Source organism: Chiloscyllium punctatum, chromosome 33 (assembly GCF_047496795.1).
Source record: "Chiloscyllium punctatum isolate Juve2018m chromosome 33, sChiPun1.3, whole genome shotgun sequence".
In the NCBI taxonomy this organism is placed as follows: domain Eukaryota; kingdom Metazoa; phylum Chordata; class Chondrichthyes; order Orectolobiformes; family Hemiscylliidae; genus Chiloscyllium; species Chiloscyllium punctatum.
Window position 1 is genome coordinate 26798258 of NC_092771.1, and position 26913 is coordinate 26825170.

General features: G+C 42.5%; 1 protein-coding gene across 3 annotated transcripts in view; it reads right to left on the bottom strand.

Annotated features, from left to right (window-relative positions):
- Window positions 1–26913, bottom strand: part of man2c1 (mannosidase, alpha, class 2C, member 1) — a 130183-nt gene that overhangs the window by 86021 nt on the left and 17249 nt on the right. For all 3 annotated transcript variants that reach the window (XM_072553207.1, XM_072553208.1, XM_072553209.1), the window contains 3 exons: window positions 26000–26189; window positions 22271–22377; window positions 20078–20188 (listed from right to left, as the gene is read on the bottom strand). In XM_072553207.1, coding sequence (XP_072409308.1) covers window positions 20078–20188; window positions 22271–22377; window positions 26000–26189 — 408 coding nt within the window. The remainder of the gene's footprint in view (window positions 1–20077; window positions 20189–22270; window positions 22378–25999; window positions 26190–26913) is intronic.

Sequence of the window (26913 nt, forward strand, 5' to 3'; positions counted from 1 at the left end):
TTTTATTAGGGGTAGGTCACGCCTGACAAATCTACTAGAATTCTTTGAGGAAGTAACGAGCATGTTCGACCAAGGAGAGCCAATAGATGTTATCTATCTGGACTTCAAGAAGGTCTTTCACAGGGCGCTGTACAGGAAGCTAAGTAAGATAAGGGCCCATGGTTTTAGAGGGAAGATATTAGCATGGATAGAAGCTTGTCTGTCTGGCAGAAAGCAGAGAGTGGGGATAAAAGGGCCCTTCTCAGGATTGCAGCCAGTGACAAGTGGCGTTCCACAGGGCTCAACGTTGGGACCACAACTTATCACTTTATACATTAACGATCTAGACAAAGTAATTGTGGGCATTCTGGCTAAGTTTGCAGATGATACAAAGATAGGTAGAGGCACAGATAGCACTGTGGAGGCGAAGAGGGCTGCAGAAGGATTTGAACAGGTGAGGAGAGTGGGCAGATAGAGTACAACATGGGAAAGTGCGAGGTCATGCACTTTGGTAGGAACAATAGAGGTAGAGACTATTTCCTAAATGGGAAAAAAATTCAGAAGCCTGAAGCGCAAAGAGATTTGGAGTTCCAGTCCAGGATTCTCAAGGTAAACTTGCAAGTTAGAGTCAGTAGTTAGGAAGGCAAATGCAATGTTGGCATTTATTTTGAAAGGATTTGAATATAAAAGCAGGGATGGACTTCTGAGACTCTATAAGACTCTGGTCAGACTACATTTGGAGTATTGTGCAGAGGTTTGGGCCTCATATCACAAGAATGTACTGGCCCTGGAATGTGTTCTGAGGAAATTCACAAGAACGGTACCAGGAATGAAATGATTAACATATGAGGAACATTTGAGGACTCTGGGTTTATTTTCGATGGGGTTTAGAAGGATGAAGGGTGGGATCTAATTGTAACTGTCAGGAACAAGTTGAAGCTTTTGGAAACAGTAGAGTCTGATGACACTGCCAGTTCGCAAGGCGGCCATGTTTGTCAATCAAAAGTTGCCGCAGAAGCAGAGCGGAAGAGTCGGACATCGCACAGAGCCGTGGTAATAGGGGACTCCATTGTGAGAGGAACTGACCGGGGTTTTTGTGGCAGCAGACGGGAATTAAGGATGGTGTGTTGCCTTCCTGGTGCTAGAGTGAAAGACATTGCGGACAGAGTGCAGGACATCCTCAAGGACGAGGGTGAAGAGCCCGAGGTGGTGGTACACGTCGGCACAAATGATGTCGGGAAGAAAAGGAGGAACATACTACAGCGAGACTTCGGAGAACTAGGAAGAAGGCTAAAAAGCAGAACGTCCAAGGTGGTTATCTCCAGTTTGCTTCCAGTTCCTCGGGCTAGTGTGGCCAGAAACCGGGAGATAATGGACTTGAACATGTGGTTGGGGAACTGGTGCAGGAAGCAAGGTTTCAAGTTCTTGGATCACTGAGGTATATTTTATGGTAACCATAAATTCTACAAGAGAGACGGCTTGCACCTTAATAGATCAGGGATCAGCATTCTGGCAGGCAGGTTTTCTGCTGCAACACCGCTACATTTAAACTAAGTAACGGGGGGGAGGGGACAAGCTGGATGTTTAAAAAGGAAATTGAAGGGGTAGTTAGAACAAGAGAAGTCAAGAAAGACAACTGTATCAAGGAGGCAGAAAACTGGAAAAGGCATCATGCTGTAAAGTTGAGTGAAATAAGGGTTGAGGAGAAGGGTGAGAGCAGTAACAAATTAAAAATTCTATATACGAATGCACGAAGCATTAGACACAAGGTGGATGAGCTTGAGGCTCTTTTGGAAATTGGCAGATACGATATTGTGGGGATAACTGAGACGTGGCTTCATGGGGACAGGGCCTGGGAAATGAATATTCAAGGCTACACGTGCTATCGTAAGGACAGACTGACGGGCAGAGGGGGTGGGGTGGCCTTGTTGGTAAGGGAGGATATTCAGTCCCTTGCGCGGGGGGACCTAGAGTCAGGGGATGTAGAGTCAGTGTGGATAGAGCTTCGAAACACTAAGGGTAAAAAGACCCTCATGGGAGTCATCTACAGGCCCCCAAACAGTAGTCTGGATGTCGGATGTAAGTTGAATCAGGAGCTGAAATTGGCTTGTCGCAAAGATGTTACTACAGTTGTTATGGGGGATTTTAACATGCAGGTAGACTGGGAGAATCAGGATGGTATCGGGACTCATAAAAGAGACTTTGTGGAGTGCCTCAGAGATGGATTTTTAGAACAGCTGGTGCTGGAGCCGACCAGGGATAAGGCGATTCTGGATCTGGTATTGTGTAACGAACCAGAATTGGTCAGTGACCTCGAAGTGAAGGAGCCATTGGGAAGTAGTGACCATAATACAATAAGCTTCAATCTGCAATTTGAGAGGGAGTGGGTACAATCGGGAGTGACAATATTTCAGTTGAATAAAGGGAAATATGGAGCTATGATGGAGCAACTGGCCAAAGTTCAATGGTGCAATACCTTAACAGGGAAGACCGTGGAGGATATTTCTGTGTATAATGCAGAAGTTGCAGGATCAGTTCATTCCTAAAAAGAAGAAAGATCCCAGGAGAAGACATGGGCGGCCGTGGCTGACGAGGGAAGTAAAGAAACATATAAAGTTAAAAGAGAAAAAGTATAACTTAGCGAAGATAAGTGGGAAAACTGAGGACTGGGAAGCTTTTAAAGAACAACAGAGGATTAGTAAGAAGGAAATACGCAGAGAAAAAATGAGGTACGAAGGTAAACTGGCCAAGAATATAAAGGAGGATAGTAAAAGCTTTTTTAGGTATGTCCAAGGCAAAAAAATGGTTAGGACAAAAATTGGGCCCTTGAAGACAGAAACAGGGGAATATATTACTGGGAACGAAGAAATGGCAGAGGAATTAAATGGGTACTTCAGATCTGTGTTCACTGGGGAAGACACAAGCAATCTCCCTGAGGTAACAGTGGCTGAAGGACCTGAACTTAAGGGAATTTATATTTGCCAGGATTTGGTGTTGGAGAGACTGTTAGGTCTGAAGGTTGATAAGTCTCCGGGACCTGATGGCCTGCATCCCAGGGTACTGAAGGAGGTGGCTCGGGAAATCGTGGATGCGCTGGTGATTATTTTCCAGAGTTCAATAGAATCGGGGTCGGTTCCTGAGGATTGGAGGGCGGCTAATGTTGTGCCACTTTTTAAGAAGGGTGGGCGGGAGAAAGCAGGAAATTATAGACCAGTTAGTCTGACCTCAGTGGTGGGAAAGATGCTGGAGTCTATTATAAAGGATGAAATTACGGCACATCTGGATAATAGTAACAGGATAGGACAGAGTCAGCATGGATTTATGAAGGGGAAATCATGCTTGACTAATCTTCTTGAATTTTTTGAGGATGTAACTCGGAAGGTGGACAAGGGAGATCCAGTGGATGTAGTGTACCTGGACTTTCAGAAAGCTTTTGATAAAGTCTCACACAAGAGGTTAGTGAGTAAAATTAGGGCGCACGGTATTGGGGGCAAAGTACTAGATTGGATAGAGAATTGGTTGGCCAATAGGAAACAAAGGGTAGTGATTAACGGCTCCATTTCGGAATGGCAGGCAGTGGCCAGTGGGGTACCGCAGGGATCCGTGCTGGGACCGCAGCTTTTTACAATATATGTTAATGATATAGAAGATGGTATCAGCAATAACATTAGCAAATTTGCTGATGATACAAAGCTGGGTGGTAGGGTGAAATGTGATGAGGATGTTAGGAGATTACAGGGTGACCTGGACAAGTTAAGTGAGTGGGCAGATCATGGCAGATGCAGTTTAATGTGGATAAATGTCTGGTTATCCACTTTGGTGGCAAGAACAGGAAGGCAGATTACTACCTCAATGGTATCAAATTAGGTAAAGGGGCTGTTCAGAGAGATCTGGGTGTTCTTGTCCACCAGTCAATGAAGGCAAGCATGAAGGTACAGCAGGTCGTGAAGAAGGCTAATAGCATGCTGGCCTTCATAACAAGAGGAATTGAGTATAGAAGCAAAGAGGTGCTTCTGCAGCTGTACAGGGCCCTGGTGAGACCACACCTGGAGTACTGTGTACAGTTCTGGTCTCCAAATTTGAGGAAAGACATTCTGGCTATTGAGGGAGTGCAGCGTAGGTTCACGAGGTCAATTCCTGGAATGGCAGGATTGCCTTACACGGAAAGACTGAAGCGACTGGGCTTGTATACCCTTGAGTTTAGAAGACTGAGAGGGGATCTGATTGAAACGTATAGGATTATGAAAGGACTGGACAGTCTGGCAGGAGGAAACATATTTCCGCTGATGGGGGAGTGCCGAACCAGAGGACACAATTAAAAATACGGGGTAGACCATTTAGGACAGAGATGAGGAGAAACTACTTCACCCAGAGAGTGGTGGCTGTGTGGAATGCTCTGCCCCAGAGGGCAGTGGAGGCCCAGTCTCTGGATTCATTTAAGAAAGAATTGGATAGAGCTCTTAAAGATCGTGGAGTCAAGGGTTATGGAGATAAGGCTGGAACAGGATACTGATTGGGAATGATCAGCCATGATCATATTGAATGGCAGTGCAGGCTCGAAGGGCTGAACGGCCTACTCCTGCATCTATTGTCTATTGTCTAATATGGAATACCTTGGACAGAGTAGATGTTGGGAAGATGCTTCCATTGGTAGGAGAGATTAGGACCTGAGGGCACAGCCTTAGAATAAATGAAAGACCTTTTAGAACGAAGATAAGGAGAAATGTCTTCTGCCAGAGAGTGGTGAGTCTGTGGAATTCATTGCCACAGAAGGCTGTGGAGGCCTGGTCATTTGAGTATATTTAAGATGGAGATAAATAGGTTCTTGATTGTCAAGGGGATCAAGAGTAACTGGAAGAAAGCCAGAGAATGGGGTTGAGAAACCTATCAGCCATGATTAAATGGCAGAGCAGACTCAAAGGGCTGAATGGCCTAATTTCTGCTCCTATCTCTTATGGTCTAACAGTCGGCTGCTAAGTGACAGAATTCACGTTAGCACCTAAGGTTCCCAGCCATACAAAACAACACTATCAGTCTCCATTAGCCACAATCTTACTGAATGCTACAGCAGGCCCAAGAGGCGAAATGTTGAGTCTACATCTTCTCACATGTAGACATGTTCATTCTAATAAGGAGAGGTGCTATTCTTTTTTAATTCAAGGGATGAAGGTGTCATTGCCAAGGCCACCATTTATTGCCTGCCCCTAACAGCCCTTGAGAAGGTGATGCTGAGCCACCTTCTTGAACCACTGAAACTTGTGGTACAGCCAGAGTATACTTAGTGATTGAGTTCCACGATTTTACTTCAGCAACTGCAAAGAAATGCCGATACAATTTCAAGCCAAGAGGTTGTGTATTGGAAGGGAATTTAAAGCTGATGGTGCTCCTGTTAATTTTCTGCATTTGCTCTCCCAAATGGTAGAGGTTACTGTTTAGAAGGTGCTATCAAAACTGCCTTGATAAGCGGTTGCAGTACATCTTGTAAATCAATGTGCCAATGCTGGAGGGACTGAGTGTTTCAAGGTGATGGTACGACTGACAATAAAGCAGGTGCCTTTGTCCATGTCTAGTTTATTCAATCTTGTTGGAGTGCCACTCAGCCTAGAAAATATTCTACTACACTTCTGCTTTGGAGATAGTAGCCAGGATTTGAGTGAGTTCTCAGAATCCCTAAAGTGTGGAAACAGGTCATTTGGTCCAACAAGTCCACATTGACCCTTCGAAGAGTAACCCACCCAGACCCATTCCCCTACCCTATTGCTCTACATTTCACCCGACTCGTGCACCTAACCTACACATCTCTGAAACTATGGGCAAATTAGTATGGGCAACTCACCTAACCTGCACATCTTTGGACTGTGGGAGGAAACCAGAGCACCTGGACGAAACCTATGCAGACACAGGGAGAACATGCAAACTCCACACAGACAGTAACCCAAGGTTGGAATCAAACCCGGGTCCCTGGTGCTGTGAGGCAGCAGTGCTAACTACTGAGTCAGTGTGCCACAAAGAAGTGGTCATTTAAACATTCTAGCCTCTGACCTGGTCTTGTAAAGACAGCATTTACCTGAAATAAAAGTAGAAAATGCTGGAGAAACTCAGCAAGTCTGGCAGCATCCGTGGAAGTAAAGGAAGTTAACATTTCAAGTCCAATAGGACTCTTCTTCTGAAATGAATCATATTAGACTCAGAACGCCAATTCTATTTTTCTCTCTCCACTGATGTTGCCAAATTGGCTGAATTTGTCCAGCACTTTCCAATCTTACTTGAGATTTTCAGCATCTGCAGTATTTGCTTCTTACTTCTTCAATTACTTCATTGGTACACTTTAGTTGCTGATTAACATTAATCTTTGGGTTGTTAGGCAGGAGTGTCAGCAATGATAAAGCGAATAGCAGGTGGTTAGATTCTTTCTTCAAGGTGATTAATGATTGGTATATATGTGGCACATATGTCACTTGCCACTTATCAAAGCCCAAATGCTGTTGAGCTCTTGCTTTATGCAAGCACAAGATGTTTCAACATCTGAGTAGTCACAAATGGAACCAGATTCTGTGCATTTATTAGTTAACAGCCCCCTTCTGACTTTGTGATGAGGAAAAGATCATTGATGAGGCAGATGAAGATAGTTGATCCTAGGACATTACCCTGACGAACAAAGTTCTTCTGGTATAATGGTAGTGTCCCTAGCTCTGAGTCAGGAGACTCAGGTTGAAGTCCCACCTGCTCAAAAGTGTGTAATATCATTTCTGAACAGGTCAATTAGAAAATATCTACCCTGAAGAATTCCTGTAGCAATATCTCAAAAGAGAGATGATTGGCCTCCAACAATCTTTTCAGCTAGGTATGGTATCACACAATGAACACTTTTTCACCACTGATTTTCTTCGACTCCAATTTTATTCGGACTCCTTGATGCCAGAGTCAGTCAAATCTTCTCTTCATCTCAGGCAGTTCCTTGGGATTGAGGATGGCTTTCTTCCACTTTGGAGTTGTTGGTCTTGAGGTAACCAAACAGTTCACTGCTGGATCCATACGGTTTTCATTTACTCCTTCTGCTGTTTCTGCTTAACCTCCACCAGGGCATGCTGGAGACATTCGAATTGTTTGCCACCTTTGCGAATGCTTCTCCAGTTTAGTCAGTCTTGGGTTACAGTAGGCAGTGATATTGCATCTTTTCAGGAAGGCCTTAAATATTACCTTCGCCTTCTCATGAGAAAGCTAAAAACTGAGAGCTTACTTTGGAAGTCAGGCATGCAGACAATGTGGCCTGATGGAAGGACAGGTAATACGCAGACCAGTATTCCAGGAGCTTGATACCAGGTTTGATCTTTGTCATCAAGCACTTTGCCCTTCAGACATCCAAAGGCACAGCTAGTACATTGGACTAGATGTTGACTGTCATTGTAGATATTGATGTAAGCACAAAAGATTTAAGACAGTGCAATAAACAAATATCTATCTATAAATGAAAATGTTGTTGCTTCTATTTCTTATCCTTATTTTAGGCAAATGGCTTTCAAAAAAATTCTGCTAATCTAGGATCCACAAATAATTTATTTTCTTGCCGCATCAATAATGAAACTGGTGAATGTACTAAGTGAATATAAGAAGCAAATTCCTACCTCCCTTTCACCAACCCTCTCTGCCTAAACTGAAACTACCTATATTTGGCTCAGATGGATGTTCCTACCCACTACAGGGGCATACATTCTGGCTTACAAGGGCCTAGAAACACAATTGAAAGGATCTAGGACAAATAGTGTTAGTAACTGCCAGCTGCTAGACCTCTTGGTATTGTACAAAAAAAAACACCAGAGGAACTCCACCTCCAAACATATTATCTATTACCTATAGTGGTTTAATAGAATGCTTGTTGTCTTCCCTACTTTGACTTGCTGTCGGTGCCATCTCAAATCTTTAGTGATGAAGCTGTTGCTATGTCATAGTCAAGTCGCTCTCAGTGTTATTATGATTAGTGACAATTTCAGAGTTCCCTTGATACAGGAGTCATTCCTCTGGTATGGAAAAGTATACATGTCACTTCACTTTTTAACAAGGGAAAAATAAAGAGGAAAACTAGAGAATTACAGGCCAGTTAGCCTAACATTTGTGGTAGGGAAATTGTTTGAGTCTATAATCAAGGATGGAGTAACTGACACCTGGAAAATTTCCAGTTAATCAGGAGAGCCAGCATGACAGACAGGTCATGTTTGATACACCCCACTGAATCTTTTTAAGAGGCGACTAAGGTATTGGACAGGGCAATGTCAATGGATGTTGTTTATATGGACGTCCAGAAGCAAAGTTCCACACAAGGGCTAGTTAACTAAGGTACAAGCCTACAGAACCAAGGACGAATTACAAACATGGCTGGAAAGTTGGTTGAGTGGCAAGTGACAGGAAATAGAGACAATGGGTAGTTGCTCAAATTGGCAGAATGTGACCCATGGTATCCCACAAGGATCGGTGTTAAGGCGTTAATTACTCAAATCATTGTCAATTTGGATAATGGCATGATGAGTCTTATATCCAAATTTGCTGATGCCACAAAGGTAGGTGCTATTGTAGATGAGAGCATAAAACTACATAGGGATACAGGTGAGACTAAGTGAATGGGAAATAACTGTGGCAGGTAGATTTCAATATATCAATTTTGGACCAAAAAATGATAAATCAAGAGAGTTTCTAGGTGGTATCAAGTGAAATACAGTGGTTGTCCAGAGGCTTGGGTTCAGATGCACTAGAGGACTGGAATACAAGGATGCATAAGTTATGCTGCAGTTATACAAAACACTGTTAGACTCCACTTGGAACACTGTGAGCAGATCTGCGCCTTAGGAAGATACCTTTGGAAGGACATATTGGCCTAGGAGGGAGTTCAATGAATTGAAGTGAATCAGCTTCATTGTCACATGTACTCAAATGAGTGCAGTAAAAAGTTCATAAGTCACCACTTACATTGCTACCTTAGATACAAACGTACATAGATACAGTTTTTGTCAGTGACAAGATCTTAGAAAATAGAGAAATAAAAATGATACCTGGACTTCAGGGGTAAGTTCTGAGGTCAGATTACACAAATTAGGCCAACTTTCTTGAGAATTTAGAAAGTTAAGGGGTGATCTGATCAAAGTCTTCAAGACATTAACAGGAAAAGACAGGGTAGATAAAGATAAACATTTTCCACTGGTTGGGGATTCTAGAACCAGGCAGCATAGTTTGAGAATAAGGTCCAGACCATTCAGCAGAGGTGATGAGAAGGATGGAACTCTTCCAAAATTGAGAGGGTACAGTTGCTAATTTTAAATCCAAGATGGATTTTTTTTGTTAAGCAAAGGTATTAAAAGATATGAGCCAAACGCTAGTGTATGGAGTTAGGCCATAGATCACCAATGATCTCTTTGAATTGCTGAGGAGTAACTCTCAAAGTATGAGAATTGATTCATGCTATCCAGTGACTCACTGTAGTTAATAGTCGAGAGAGCAGACTGGTAGAATGATTTGTCTTCCAGATGTTTAGCTTAAGGCCCATTTGCACTTACAAGCATTGTCTGTATATTGCAGTCCATAGGTTAGAGGGATTTTGCTTCTGGATTGGAGGTGACACAGGTTGAACAGGGTGTCACAGTTTTCATGTTGCTGTGCAGGAGATAGAGGAATGTGAGAAGTTTCTATTGGCTGTCAGATTTGAGGAGAATGCTCCATCATCCTGCCTGACTAACAGATTCCAAGGCCTGATCAAGAAAGGCTATGTATCAAGGTTGCTGCTGCTCCCTGCATTTTTCCTGGACTTGTCATGCTGTGAAGATCACGTCCATTGTGCTTCTTGATGGACAGAATCTGCACTGTGTCTTCAGTAAAAGCTCTTCCGTCACTGGTAGGAGGATCTTTGCAATGACCTTACTTGTGGCAACAGTGGGAGACCTCTCTTTAGAGACAGCCCTAGTTCTACTCCCTTCAACCCTCTTCCATCAGACAGAAGATACAGAAGTTTGATAACACACACCAGAAGCAGGCCTGCTCCGTAACCCAATGGCCCACAATCCTGACTTCTCCCAGCTGATCCTGGAGATGGGAGCTGAGATGCTCAACCCGCAGGCAAAGATCACACAACAAGACTGTGAAGACTTGGTAAAAGCTGCCTTACGTGATCTCAGCTGTAAAGTGGAGCTTCAAGGGTTTGGGATAGGGCAGAAAGCTGGGAATTCCTGTTAACTACCATCTTGGGATAAGTTGGAGCTGGAAAGCACATTTCATGTTTTATTGCATATCTCTAGATTTAAGAACAGCTTCTTCCCTGCTATTATCAAACTTATGAAAGGACATGTCATATTAGAGTTGATCTTTCTCTGTAAACAGAATACTATATATTGCATTATAATCTATTACCCTGATGGACTTACCTAAGTATGATTTGTCTAATTAGCATGCAAAGCAGCACTTTTCACAATACTTTGGCACGTGTGACAACAATAAATCCAATCAATAAGACAGTCACAATTATGGCACCTTAGAGATCTGCTTACCATGGTCTTCTTCTTCCAGAAGAGGGAAGTGAGGTCATGTATGTGTTCCAAGACTGCTCTCCCACCATATTTTAGTATTTTGGTAAGCATGCTGTGTGCAATGGTAGCCTTGTTGGTTATCATCAGCTGGGAGGTCTTTTCAACCTCAGATCAGGTGAGAGCTATGATGGTGACAAGTATCATAATGTGGGATGCGTATTAGGGGCTCACAATGAAACTGAGTTGAAAGATAAATGGGAGGGATGTGAGGCTGGGGTGGGGGGGGGGGGGGGGGAAGAGAGGTTAAGGTAGCTGGGAATGCCATAAGTAGATGAAGGTGGGAGTGATGTGATAGGTCAGAGAGGAGGGTGGAGTGGATAGGTGCCTTTCGCCCACTCCAAACTCTTACTCTCGCAATGCGCAGCCCTCCACTCCAATCTCAACCTCACCATCAAATCAGCAGACGGGGGGGGAAGCTGTGTTGTTTGGTGCTCTGACCTCTATACCACTGAAACTAGGTGCCAACTTGCAGGCACCTTCTCCCGCTGTCCCCTCGACCAAAACATCACCTCCCATCACCAAACCATCATATCCCAGACCATCCACAACTTCATTACCTCAGGGGATCTCCTATCCACAGCCTCCAACCTCATAGTCCAGGAACCCCGCACTGCCCAGTTCTACCTTCTACCCAAAATCCACAAACCTGACTGTCCCGGTCAAACCATCGTCACAGCCTGCTCCTGCCCCATGGAACTTATCTCTGCATACCTTGACACCGCCCTGTCCCCTTGGTCTAAGATCTCCCCACATACAGTCAGGACACCACCCATGCCTTCCACCTCCTCCATGACTTTTGTTGCCCTGGCCACCAATGCTTCATCATCACCATGGACATCCAGTCCTTGCACACATCCATCCGCTATGACAAAAGCCTCCAAGCCCTCCACTTCTACCTCTCCCGCCGACACAACCAGTATCCTTCCACTGACATTCTCATTCCATCGAGTCAACTGGTCCTCGCCCTTAAAAATTTCTCCTTCAAATCTTCCTACTTCCTCCAGACCACAAGGATAGCCATGGGCAGCCGCATGGGCCCTAGCTATGCCTGCCTCTTTGTCAGGTACGTGAAATTGTCTATCTTCCGCAGCTACACCAGCACCATTCCCCACCTTTTCCTCCGCTACATCAATGACTGTATCGACACCACCTCGTGCTTCCACAAGGAGGTTAAACAGTTCATCAACTTCACAAACACCTTCCACCCTGACCTCAAGTTCACCAGGACCATCGTGGACATCTCCATCTCCATTTCTGGTGACCGACTCAACATGGACATCTATTACAAACCCACTAACTTTCACAACTACCTGGACTACACCTACTCCCACACTGCGTCCTGCAAAAGCTCTATTCCTTACTCCCAATTCCTCCACTGCATCTGCTCCCAGGAGAACCGATTCCACCACAGAACACCCAGATGGCCTCCTTCTTCATGGACTGCAATTTCCCCTTGAATGTGGTCAACGATGCCCTCCAATGCATCTCCTCTATTCCCCGCACCTCTGCCCTTGAACCCCACCCCTCCATTGCAATAATGACAGAACCCCTCCCCACCAGTCCTCAGCTTCCACTCCACTAATCTCCAGATACAACGCATCATCCTCTGCCATTTCTGCCACCAGACACAGACCCTACCACCAGGGATATAGTTCCCTCCACAATCCTATCCAGAGGGACCATTCTCTCAGTGACTGTCTTGTTGGGTCCACAGGCCCCACCAACCCACCCTCCACACCCGGCAAACTCCCTTGCCACTGCAAGAGCAAAACATGCACCCACACCTCCCCCCTCACCTCCATCCAAGGCCCCAAAGGATCCTTCCACATCTGACAGTGATTTACCTGTACTTCTGCACACATCATCAACTGCATCCATTGCACCCAATGTGGTCTTCTCTACATTGGAGGAGACAGGATGCCAACTTGCAGAATGTTTGAGAGAACATCTATGGATCAATCAATTCCACCGCTCTGTTGCCGAACTCTTAAACTCTCCCTCCCTTTCCGCCAAGAACATACAAGTCCTTGGCCTCCTCCACTGCCAAACTCTGGCCACCGGACGCCGAGAGGAGGACCGTCTCAGCTTCCACGTTAGGACCCTCCAGCCACACAGAATCAATGTTGATTTCAACAGTTTCTTCATTTGCCCTGCCTCCACCTTACCCCAGATCCAACCCTCTAACTCGTCACCACCCTCTTGAACTGTCCTACCTGTCCATCTCCCTTCCCACGTATCCACTCCACCCTCCTCTCTGATCTATCACCATTACCCCACCCTCATCTACCTATCGCATTCCCAGCTACCTTCCCCCCAGCCCAGCCCAGCCCCCTCCCATTTATCTCCCACCACCTCCCACTTCTTCACCATTCCTGATGAAGAGCTTATGCTCGAAACATTGACTCTCCATGGATGATGATGCAGTCAAACAGGTGTCAATGTCTGCAATGAGCATTGCCATAAGGTCTTGTATTTATCACGCTAACAAAATAGGGTGTGCGTTCTGATCAGGCCATTCTCTAGGCACCATGTCAGGAGGACAGCGCATTGAAGTTTGCCTTCCCTGCCAATCAAACCTTTCCAGAGGGTTGTGTCCCTCTCAAGGCTGGCATTGAAATCACCAAGAAGAATTAGCTTGTCTCCCTTTGGGACACAGATAACAAGCGCTCAGGGCTGGAGAAAAATTCTTCCTGGCCTCATCCATTGCTTCCACGCTCAAGGCGTATGCTCTGATGACTCTGGTGTACTGCTCCTGTGTTAAGGTGAGCCAACAGGCTGTGGGGCATTGGGTTATTCCATGAGGGCTCAGCCAAGTTTGTTCTTGATGGTGCGACCACACTCATGGAGTCCGTGGTCTTCCTCTGGTTTACCCATCCAGCATTCACCTTGTGCTTTGAGCTGACCTTCTCCTATACGCCATGACTCTTTCAGAGCAGTGATGGCAATATCATAGTGTGAGAGTTCCCGAGTGAGGATGGCAATGTGACGTTCAGTTGCTGCTGGGGCTGTCCATGAGGGGCCTGATGTTCCCAAATGTTTGGAGGGCGTGGAAGATGCTTATGCATTTTTGTTTTAATGTGGAGGGTCAGTTGCACAGACTCTCATACAGTTCTGGCAGGGCAAGGTCTTTGTCAACTGGCTCAGGTAGCCAAAATGTATGGAGCCCAGGCATTGACAGGGACTAACACCATAATCCACATCCCATTTCTAGAAGCCTACAGTACTTGCTTACTTGAGGGTCAGTATCAAAAGGAAGAGAGTAATCAGCCCCAATAAAATCAGCAAAGACTCATTTCTGCCACAGCAGCACATTTCACCAATGGCCAATCAGATTCTTTCTACGCCAATGCCACTTTTGTTTCAAGTTCTGGGTCTCCCTCTTCCACTGCCTTTTTGTGAACAGGACAAACCTGGGTAATTTTTCACACAGTCAGACATATGCTAGTGCTGTAGTTTTATTGGATAACAGTGAAGTTAATTCGAAAGCACAAGTCTTCAGTACTGCAGCTGGGATACTTTTGGGGTCCATAGTCTTTGCTGTATCCAGTGCGCACTCACTATTTTTCAGCCTTATTGTGATATTACATAAAGTAAATCAAATTGGCTGAAGGTTGGTTCTTGTGATGGTAGGGATAACTACACTGTTTTGTGAAAGGGAAATCTCGTGTCACCAATGTATCGGACTCCTTTGAAGTCGTAATTTTCGCTTGTATCAAACTGGAATCAGTAACTGCATGTTTCAGAAGGCCATTTACAAGGTACTGCATCAGAGATTATTGCAGAACGTGGGAGGTCAGAGAGAAAGTGGGCATGTGTGTGGGCATGTGCATGTATAGGGTACATATTGGATAGACGATAGTTAGCTAATAGGAAATCAGGAATAGTCATAAATGAATCACATTGTTTGGCAAAATCTATCGAGTGGAGTATTACAAGGATCATTTCTGGGGCCTCAATTTACAATTGTAGAGTCATAGAGACGTACAGCATGGAAACAGACCCTTTGGTCCAACCTGTCCATGCTGACCAGATATCCCAACCCAATCTAGTCCCACCTGCCAGCACCCGGCCCATATCCCTCCAAACCCTTCCTATTCATATACCCATCCAAATGCCTCTTAAATGTTGCAATTGTACCAGCCTCCACCACATTCTCTGGCAGTTCACTTCATACACGTACCACCCTCTGCATGAAAAAGTTGCCCCTTAGGTCTCTTTTATATAATTTCCCCTCTCAACCTAAACTTATGCCCTCTAGTTCTGGACTCCCAAACCCCAGGGAAAAGACTGTCTATTTATCCTATCCATGCCCCTCATAATTTTGTAAATCTCTATAAGGTCACCCCTCAGCCTCCAACGCTCCAGGGAAAACAGCCCCAGCCTGTTCAGCCTCTCCCTATAGTTCAAATCCCCCAGCCCTGGCAACATCCTTGTAAATCTTTTCTGAACCCTTTCAAGTTTCACAACATCTTTCCGATAGGAAGGAGACCAGAACTGCATGCAATATTCCAACAGTAGCCTAAGCAATGTCCTTTAAAGTCGCAACATGACCTCCCAACTCCTGTACTCAATACTCTGACCAATAAAGGAAAGCATACCAAACGCCTTCTTCACTATCCTATCTACCTGCAACTCCACTTTCAAGAAGCTATGAACCTGCTCTTTTACAAATGACTTGGGACGAAGGGACTGAGATTCTGATTGCTAAATTTGCTGATAAAACAATGAAAGTAAGAAAGTCAATTATGAAGATGACACAAGGAAGCTACAAAGGATTAAGACAAGTCAAGTGAGTAGGCAAAGACCTGCTATTGGAGTATATTATTGGAAAATGTGAACTTGTCCATTTTGTTCGGAAAAATAAAAAAGCAGCATATTAGCAAAATGGTGAGAGGTTGCAAAGCTCTGAGATGCAGAGCATGAGGATGTCCTCATATGTGAATTACAAAATATCAGTGTGCAGGTACAGCAAGAATCAGAAAAGGTAGTAGAATGTTGTTGCTAATTGCAAGGAAAATGAATGCAAAAATGGAGGGATTATGACTCAACCATATAGGCTTTGGTGAGATTACTTCTGCAGTATGGTAGACTCTTCAGGTCTCCTTCTTTAAGAAAAGCTGTAAATGTATTGGAGGCAGTTCAGAGAAGGTTTACTCCATTAATACCTGGATTGGGCGCATTGTCTCCTGAGGTAAAGCCAGGCAAGGTAGAGCTGTATCCACTGGAGTTTAGAACAGAAACATGTAACTTGATTAAAACATACAAGATCCTGATAGGGTGCATGTGGAGAGAATGTATCCTCTTGTGGGCGATTCTAGAACAAGGTGTCATTGTTTAAGAAGAAGGGTTACTCATTTAAGACCGAGATGAGGAGAATATTTTTCTCTGAGGGATGTGTGTTTTTCAAACTCTCTTCTTTGAAAGGTCATAGAGTCATAGAGATGTACAGCACTGAAAAAGACCCTTCGGTCCAACTCGTCCATGCCGACCAGATATCCCAACACAATCTGATCCCACCTGTCAACACCTGGCCCATATCGGTCCAAACCCTTCCAATGCATATAGCCATCCAGAGGTCTTTTAAATGTTGCAATTGTACCAGCCTCCACCACTTCCTCTGACAGCTTATTCCATACATGTACCACCATCTGCGTGAAAACGTTGCCCCTTAGATCTCTTTTATATCTTTTCCCTCTCACCCTAAACCTATGCCCTCTAGTTCTGGACTCCCCGACCCCATGAAAAAGACTTTGTCTATTTATCCTATCCATGCCTCTCATGACTTTATAAACCTCTATAAGGTCGCCCCTCAGCCTCCGATGCTCCAGGGAAAACAGCTCCAACCTATTCAACCTCTCCCTTTAGCTCAAATTCTCCAACCTTGGCAACATCCTTGTAAATCTTTTCTGAACCCTTTCAAGTTTCAGAACTTCCTTCTGGTAGGAAGGAGATCAAAATTGCACGGAATATTCCAACAGTGGCCTAACCAATGTCCTGTACAGCTGCAACATGATCTCCCAACTCCTGTACTCAATACTCTGACCAATAAAGGAAAGCATACCAAACGCCTTCTTCACTATCCTATCTACCTGCCATCTGCTTTCAGGGAGCTACGAACCTGCTCTCCAAGGTCTCTTTGTTCAGCAACACTCCCTAGGACCTTATCAGTAAGTGTTCAAGTCCCGCCAAGATTTGCTTTCCCAAAATGCAGCACCTCGCATTAGGTCAGGAAAATTTCTGGCTGTAACAGACTGCTCCTTTTTTGAGGTATTTTAGGTTTTGGAGGTGATTTCCTCGAATTCCAGGAGCAGCAATTACTGCTTTATATGCTGCTGCACTTTTTTTCTCCAAAGTTCCAAAACAAAGTCAAAACAATAATACTTTTAAAAGTGAGAGAGGGACAGGAAGAGGCAAAGGCAGCACATGGTCAGGTTAGTGCACAGGGGAGAAAGACAGAGAGAGAGAAACAGACAGACAGAGAATTTTCTTTCTCTTTATATTGTCTCTTCTCATTTTTCCTGCCAAACCGAAGCCTACTTTTGTGCAAAACATCTCCTGTATGACACCTTATCAAGTGCTTTTTGAAAATGTAATCATTCTGTATCCAACTGACTAGACACAAGTTCAAAAACTAGCAGTTTTGTCAAACCTGGTCTCCCTTCACTAATCTGTGTCAAATCTGCTTAATCATGTTATGATTTTCTAAGTGCCTTGTTATCACACCCTTAATATAATACTAGAATTTACTATTTCTCAGGTTTACTGGTCAACAGTTCCGTCTTATGTCTCTCCTTTTTTCTTGATTTGCTAGCCTAAGATCCACAGGGAGTGCTTTGGATAAAGGGAATATTGGAAAAGCAATGGATCCACGTAGTATAATTACCCACATTAATGATGGAAAATTTAGGGTGGAAAAATAAATATAAATAAAGTGAATCAAATTCTGAGGTAATGTTTAATAAAGAGCTTTCTCTTTTGGAGATGAGAAATAGAAGGAATGGATTTGTTGTAAACCTATTTGCTAATACCAAGGCAAAATAAAACGACAATTTGTTGTAGCTTTTGGCAAATCTATGATGAATCCTCCATTTAATTGCTGGGAAGCAGTGATGTGCAGTGAATTGAAAAAAACTGTACTGTCCTTTAATATTCATTCATGGGATGTGGGCTCACTAGTTGGTGCATAGATTACTGCCCGTCCTAGTTGCTCTTGAGCACGATGTTAAGCTGCGTTTGTCTGCAGTCCATTTGGTGTAGGGACACCACAATGCCATTAGGAAGGGAGTTCCATAATTTTTGAACCTAGTGACACTGAAGGAATGGCAATATATTTCCAAGTCAGGATAGCGAGTGGCTCGGAGAGGAACTTGATTTTCTAGATGGTAGTGGTAATGGGTTTGAAAGGTGCTGTCTCAGGAGAATTTCAGCAGTGCATCCTGGACATGGGCACACAATGCTGCTACTGAGCACTGGTGGTGGTGGGAATGAATGTTCTTGCATGTGGTCCCAATTATGCAGCTTGCTTTGTCCTAGATGGTGTCAAGCTTCTTGAGAGTTGTTGGGCCTTCATTCATCTAGGGAAGTGGGAACACTCTGTCACAAGTCTGACCTGTGCCTTGCAGATAGTAGACACAGGTTGGGGAGTTGGGAAATAAGTGACGTGCTACAGTATTCCAAGCCTCTGATTTGCTCTTGGAGCAACAGAAATAATGTGTTCCGTTTCTGGTCAATGGTAACCCCCAGGAAGTTGATGGAGGGGGAACTTATTGATGGAACATCTTGGGGCAACGATAAAATTCTCTTTTATTGGATCACTGCCGAGCAAATGTGTGGCACAAATGTTTCTAGATACTTGTCAGCTCAAACTTGGATACTGAACCAATTCTTGCTGAATTTAGACATGGAATACTTCAGTTTCTGATGTTATGTATCATGGATTATGAAAGACTAAAGAAAAAGTTGCAATAACATATTACAACTTGTCACATTTCCAAAGTGTTCCCCACATTACTCTGAAGGCTATTTTGTACATAGCAAGATTCCATAACTCTCAAAATTAGTCATCAGTTAATTTGGTTTCAGTGGTGTTGATTCTGGTAGAAATGTTAATCAGGTCATTGGCAGGACTCAGTTGTTGAAAACTTGGGTAGAGTAATTGCAGATTGGGAGACAAGAATTAGAATTTTGTGTTTATAAAATTGTAAAATAGGGAAAGCGTTGCGTGGCCCTTTTAAAAGATGGTATTGCTTCTTTGCTTAGAGATTTAAAATGTAAGGACACAGACAGCCTGAACTGAAACATTTGGATCAGCAGGCCAGGAATAGTTTTTGAATTTAGCCAATCAACTTGAACCAGGCACTTGGATACCAAAAGCTTATTAAAATTAAATCTGATGGCTTTGACAATATAGGACTAACCTTATTGTCAGAAGTATTGATATGTCATCAAGGGTATAAAAGATGGGGGCAGTTGGCCAAGACCAAAAGGCTCTCCAGAGAGAAATCGGGTCTCTCAGTCATTGATGTATTCGAGAAAGTGCCATGTAAATAAAGAAGGTATTTCTGACAGAAGAATTGGAGGAAGCATCCCCAACAGAAGGATCAATGGGAGAAGGCACCAAACATTTTGGAAGACATGTAACCTGGCTGTAATTTCAAGAGACTAAATTATGTTTTTTCTGAATATGAGTGGAAGTTATATTTACTGGAACAGCATACCATTAGAATCTTGTTTTATTTGGAAACAATTAGCAGGTAGAAAGGATTTATTCAGTTTGTTAATAGTTTAGTTAATTTGCTCATTGTTAGAATTAGATAAATAAATTGTTACTTGTTGATTTTGGAAAGAGTGTCAGGGATGTATTTTATTTAACCACTTTTCAGACATTATAGGGTGAGGTACTCCTCTTTGAGTGTTTCAGTTTTAATTCTTGGGGTGGCGGGGGCGGGTAAACCTCTGCTTTTTAATGCAATGCTTGTCTTTGCATCTCACCCAAAGAAGTGCACTTAAACATTTGAATTTGTAGCAGGCCTCACTGAGACACAAGACCATAAAATGAAGGAGCAGACTGAAATAGGCCAATCAGCCCATCAGGTCTGCCCTGCCATTCAATGGGATCATAATCAACTTGATGATCCTCATCTCCACTTTGCCCCAGAACCCTTGGCTTGCTTACTGATTAAAAGTTTGTTGATCTCAGCCCTAGATATTCTGAACATCCAAACCTCTACAGCTCTTCGTGGTAAGGAATGCCACAGATTAACCACCCTCTGACAGAATACATTTCCCCCATATCTCTGTTTCGATAGGCAATCCCTTACTCTGACATTATGGTCTTTTGAAATGAAAAAGCCTTCTCTCAATAATGTACATGGACTGTCAGCCTATCTATGCTGTCAAACCTGGGAATAGGAAAAATAACCTCTAAACTTCTGATTTGGGATTACCATTGGAGGCAATGTGACACTTAGTGTCATGTGACTAGGCAGGGGCAAGAAATGCTTTTCAAATCAAAAGATCTGATACTTTACCATTTCCACCCAGGTACCTCCCACTATGACAAACTGCCCCTTCTCAGCGAACTCCTGGATTTGTGTGTATAAACCTGGATACCAGCTCTTTACCCACTCGAACTGCTGTGCCTGTTGGAAAGTGAAAGGAAATGATAACAGTTCATACTCATTCTCTATCACTGAACTCTTTAAGCACTTAAATCCAAGGTATAAGGACAAAAGAAAGAATTTACATTTATATACTAACTTTCACATTCTCTCAAGCGAGAGTGCTCCTATTTGCGCATTGCCTCAAATATATTTTGCTGAATTTTCTAGCTTTGTGAAGATGCCAGTTTGAAGAATTCCATGAATCATGTTTTGTGGGCAAGTCGAAACACCTTAATGATGAGGCAAAAAGGCAGCAGAGTAAAAGAGGAAGCAGTCCTGAAGGACCACGTGGCCAATTCCTGTTCTTAAGTACTGTGTCCTTTTGAGCCCAATGATACATTTCAAACTCAGACTGTTCAGCCTGTGCATAGCTGTGACATCGACTCACGGCCCTGAACAGACATCATTCTCAAATTGAGGGAGAGCCAACAATGATCGGCTAGGTAGGAATACTGCAGTTTACCGCATGCTGCCATGTGCAATACTCAGGCTGAGCTCAGTCACAGTAACAAAGTATAATCAATACTAATAAAACAAATACACTGTATTTTGAAAAAAGGTGAGAGGTTTTAAACTATCAGAAACTAAAGTGGACACACTCACTGCCAGAACACAAACACCAAACTGACATCTTATTTTGAGGTATGCCTGGTATTGCTCTTGTTGCTTGCCTGCACACTTTGTTGAGCCAGAGTTGATTCCCAGGCTTGATGGTAACAGTAGAATGGGTATACCCTGGGCCTTAAGGTTACAGATTGTGTTTGAATATAATTCTGCTGACACTGATGGCCCAAAGAACATCAATGGATACCCTATCTTGAGTTTGTATAGCATTCAGCACAGTAATACTGTCACACAGCAGGAAGAAGGAGAACTTTAATATGAAGATAGGGTTTGCTTTTCACAATGACTGTGCACTACTGCAGTCATGGACAAATGCATCTGCAACAGCAAATTGATGAGATTAAGAAGCTTTTTTTCTTTTTGTTAGTTCTCTCGTGACTTGCTGCAGATTAGGATAGTAGCTAACCCCTTGAGAATTCAAGTGGTACTGCCAGTCCACTCTTAGAGAGATGGACAATAAAGTCCCAACTGAGAATACATTCTGCACCACTGTCACCCTTAGTACATCCTCCAAATGGTATTCAACATGCAGGAGAACATGATGGACCCAATGCCATGAGACTTTATGGAGTCTAGAATCAACATTGACGACTCCCAGGGTAGGTCCCTCCTGACTGTAAATCGTTGTGCTGCTATTTCTAGTGGATCTGTCCTGTCAGGAGGAGAGGTCATACCCAGGAATGGTGATCAAAGATTATTGATAACATCTTTCTTCAAGATCTCATTTATTTATCCCTGTCCGCTCTGTCCTACATTGTAATTACTGTTAGGGACCTATAATCCATTCCCACAACTGACCTCTTACCTTTCATTTTGTTTATCTCTATTCAAACTGATTCAATATTTCGCTCTTTCAAGCTATGGTTATCTTTCACTATTGTACTAATGCTGTCCTTAATTAACAGAGCTACCCCACCATCATTCCATTGTATCAACTCTTTTCAACATTCAAGTCCTAGCCTTAGTCACTTTGCAACCATGTCTCTGTAATGGCTATCAGGTCATATATTTATTTCTATCTGTGCTAATAAGTCAACCATTTTTTGTTGTGAATGTTCTGTACATTCAGATACAGCATCTTTAACTCTTTCTTTGCACCCCTTTCACCATCTAAGCTAATTCTATGAACCTACAGAACATCCCCACCAAATCTAAACAAATGGATGAAAGAGTTACATATGCTTCAACATCAGCCTAGGGCTATGATTAAATCTGATTGAAGTTGTTCTTTCGTTCTGAAAACAAAATTGGAAAAAAAAAGTCAGAACCATCAAACTAATTCCACACTTTTGAACTTGCTTTTTGCTGATTACAGAGCAGTTACGAGGGGATCATGAGGAGACCTGCACTCCTGACTGATTGTGCACATGCATGTGCACAGACGTACACACAGAAGACAAAACTGCAAAATTCAAATTACATCACCACACATCTCACCTGTGAGCAAGTAAAGATAAAGCTTGGGTTTTTCTCCATGAGGCGAAGTACAGATACCCAGCTCCGAGCACATTTTCGAATAGTCTCCTCATAAGGCCACAGCCAAGCTGTTGAATAAAAAAAACATTAAAATACTAAGTCCAATCTCACAGAGCACCCAGAAACAAGTAGCAGTCCTTTCATCTCCTTTTCCATTCAACTAGTTTAGGGATGAGCTGTAAGACCATTTACACTATTTTCCATATCTATATCCAATAATGTCCTTACCTAACAGATATCCATCCTTTCTGAAAATTTCAATTGGTCCCAAGTCCAAAACCTTTTAGGGGAATTTTCCAATTTCATTTATCTAAACAAGTGCTCCCTTACAACGCAACCGATCGACCTGGCTCTAACCTTAAGATTGCATCCCTCTTGCTCTAAATTCATCCACAAAGGAAACAGTTTTCCTTTATCCAACTCATTACCTTAATAAACACCCTTTCATCTTCTATATTCAAGCGCACATAGTCAAATCTGATATACTACCGATATCCGGAAACTGGAACTCACTGCCTGTAAGGGTGGTCAAGGCAGAATGCCTCAAAGTCTTTAGAGGTGCACTTACAAAAGCAAGCATACAAGGTAATTGGCCAAGTGCTTGAAAATGGCATTAGAGTAGTAAGGTGGTTATTTTTCACCGACAGGGATAATGGACTGAAGGACCTTTTCCGGTCTGTGAATTTCTTAAGTCTCTATGATGAGAAGAAAGAAGAAAAGGATACAGAGCTGCCAATTTATTTATTTATTCTCTTGAAGAGGCCCTCGGGCACCAGAATTATGGGCCAAATGGCTTTCCTCTGTGCTATAAGATTTTATGAGTTAAATTTTAAGGGGGAATGATAATGACTCAGCATTTCATGACTATTTCACATCTTCCTGAAGTTATACGTTCACAGACCTCAATTAAAATGTTTTAAAATCAGGAGAAGCAAACTAGGATGCCACCTTGTGATCATTTGTTTCATATTTTCACTTAGAAACACAATCAATTCCTATAACACTGAAGAAACACAATAAGATTCAATTCAGCAAAACTAACTGTATATTTACAGAGTTGCTCTTTATTGCAGGTGATACCACCAATGCAGAGTGGCAGCAATATGTATCACTTACAAAATATACTTCTTAACATCACCTTTCAAACTTGCAACTTCCAATACCTAGAAGGTCAAGAGTAGCAGATATACAGGGACACCACCACCCGCAAGTTCACCTCCAACATATATGCCATCCTGATTTGAAAATATATCACGGTTTCTTCACTATCGCTGGGTCAAAAACCTGGAAATCCCTCCCCTAATGGCACTGTGGGTGTCCCTGCACCACACTGAGTGCACCAGATTAAGATTTTATAATGACAAATATTTTTGCAAAGTGGTTGGAAGATCTATACTTAGAAAGTATAGAAAGATCTATACTTATAAAAATCTATACTTGCATTAATGTAGCACCTTTCACAATTAACAGTCATCTAAAAACAATTTCGTAGCTAAAGAAGTAATCTGAAGCATATTAAGTGTTGTAGGAAACTTGCCTCCCAATTACACACATTAGGATCCACAAAGAGTTTTGCAATAAAGAGCAGAGAATCTAATTTTAGAAATTGGCCAAGAGATGGATATTAGCCCGGACACCAGGGGAGCTCCTCAGGTCATTTTCAAATCTGATACACGAACACTATCTCCCTCTGAAAGGGCAGACATGGCTTGGGTTTATTATCTCATCCGAGGGACAGCACTATTGACAATGCAACAGTCCCTCAGCCTAGATTCAACACACATGGGCTCCTGTTACGACATGGGGTAAACTCTCCTGCTTAATTTAAAAGCAGCAACACAGAAAAGATTTATTCTGTGCAGTAATGGGTGAAAGTTCAATTGGCCAAGAACTAGTTAAAGTAAAAATTAACAACTTTATTTCTTAAAGTATAACAGACAATAATTAACTAACAGCTATTTACAAGTCCTTAAACTAACCTACCTTTAGCCTTCCATTCTACAATACTAGTCCGATAAAACCCCCGATTAAGATTTACCAAAATTTAACTTTTCAAAAAACCAATCAGATGTTGAATCTTCTTTTCTTCTTAGGGATTTCTGCTTCAAAGGTTACTGATCGATAAAGGTACCTTTACGAGAGCTTTATTTCGGACAGTCTTTTTACATGCTGGCAGCTTGGCAGTTCTCCTCCCAAATGTTCAATTTTCCCCAGTCTTATAACCCCAAACCATCAGATTATGTCATTGGCTTTTAAAATTGTCAATACAGTAAACTCAAACTGGATTGAAGTTTGGCATTTTTCAGAGTATAATTTAAACTGATTGGCCGAATTCAAATCTGTTTTGTCGTTTTCAAGCAACCAGCTATCCTAGCTACATTTCATCTTATTGAGAACACTTTGTCCTGTCATTGCTAGCTTTTAATTCTCTTAAAAGGTACAGTACACCCACATCTTCATAACACTACAGACAATGGATTAAAAGATAGACTGCAACACTGGATTTTTTGCCAGTCTACTGGCAGTCATTTCTACCTGTACATATTTTCCAATTGTGCTTGGTATCCTGCACTGGCTCTTGGTTAAGCAATGCCACAAATGTAAAATTTTCATCCTTAATTCAAATCCCTACATAACTTTGCCCCCTCCCTGCTTCTAAAACATCCGCCAGCTTCACAACTGCTGAAATACCTGAATTCCTCCAATACTGACCTTTTTGCTTACTCCCTATTTTAGTTGCTCTACTCATGGTGGCTGTGCACTCAGCAATGAAAGCTCTAGACTCTGGGATGCTCTCCCTCAAGCTCGTTTTACACCTTTTCAATGGTCCTTGAATCTACATTTTTGAGAAAACATACCTTCTTTTCTGATATGGAAGCAAATCTTGTTCAATGATGTTTCTGTGGAAATCCTTGGAAGCCTTATCCATGTTAAAAGGTGCTATATAAACGCAACTTATTGTTTGCTATTTCATCCTTTCAAGTAAATGATGTCCTATAATGTTATTTCGATATGGACCATCTGAACCAGTAAACTGTATTTTCAGTTAGTAAGGTAATTGAAGCAATCAAAATAATTCATATACAGAACTAAATACTTTGGATGCAATGCAGACTGTAGAGCAGCCAAGGGTTTAAAATGGTCTGTACACTGAATTATGGATATATGTCAGTAACTATAAGGTTATAAATAGAGGGATAACAACTAAATACGTTGTGAGAGCAGAGAGCCTTATTGACACTGAACTGTAAACACTAGTTCCTTTTTAATGACTGACTATATGCTGTTAAAAATCTCACAACACCAGGTTATAGTCCAACAGGTTTAATTGGAAGCACACTAGCTTTCGGAGCAACGCTCCCGAGAATGCAACTTTAAAAATAAGGTTTTGTGATTTACACATGAAAGAAGTGAAACTATCACTGTATTCTAACAGATGAAAGGCTTAACAGACAATCAATTCTTCAATGTATAATTTCAGTTACATCACACTGCAAATTTTTGCTATAAATTCTGTGTTACGATCGAGCCCTCCACTATCACCTGATGAAGAAGCGTCACTCCAAAAGCTAGTGTGCTTCCAATTAACCCTGTTGGACTATAACCTGGTGATGTGTGATTTTTAACTTTGTACACCCCAGTCCAACACCGGCATCTCCAAATCATGACTATATGCTGATCTTCTCTGACCTGTATCAATGTGGCAGTGTCCCATTGCATGCACTGTATGCTGACTCTTGCCATTCTCTTGCTGAAGAAAATCACTGGCCAATCTGTGAACTTTTGCAAATGTGCTCCTGTCTTCCACATCACAGGCATTCACCATCTTATTGGCAGTGTACAATGCTTGATAGCTATGCTGATTTTCAATGCCAAGGTGCTAGAGGGAGTTAAGGATAAAAGAGGGAACAAGTAGTACAAAAAGCTTTATAACTTCATAATGTGTTACAGCTAAAATCACGAATAAGTCTACAGAATGCGCTGAAGTTAGTTTAATGTCTTATCCAAAAGACTGCATCTCTAGCAATGCAGCACTCCATTAATACTGCACGGAGTTGTCACACTAGATTACATGCTGAAATCTCCATAGCAGGAAGTGAACCCACAAACTTCTAACTAAGAGGTGAGTCACAGCTAACACCATGGTTAATTTTGCCTTCATCAAAGGGGGAAAAGAAACGTATTTGATTTCTTGAATTAAAAAGATACAACAATGATTCAACCAAGACTTAATGACAATGGAACCCTATTTCAGTCCAAACTAGAAGTATCAGTTTAAGTTATGTACCACTGTCAAGGTCTGGATTAAACTGTGGTACTTGCCTAAACAGAGGCCAAGAACTTAATATACTGGAAGATTTGAATTTCTGCACAAAAACTGGTTCAGTTCACACTTCCCAGAGGACAGATTTTAAATCTTAAAAATTAAATGATCACGTATCCCAAAATGGCCTCTTTCCTCTTCCAATGCAGCAGACCCAGTTCAGGGGCATGGGAGCTCATGACCAACATCGATAGAGTACAGACCTTGCTAAACTTGTATATTTGTGCCCTAAACAATCAGAATGGCTTTGGTGGGCAGAAATCTACAGACTAGATTACTT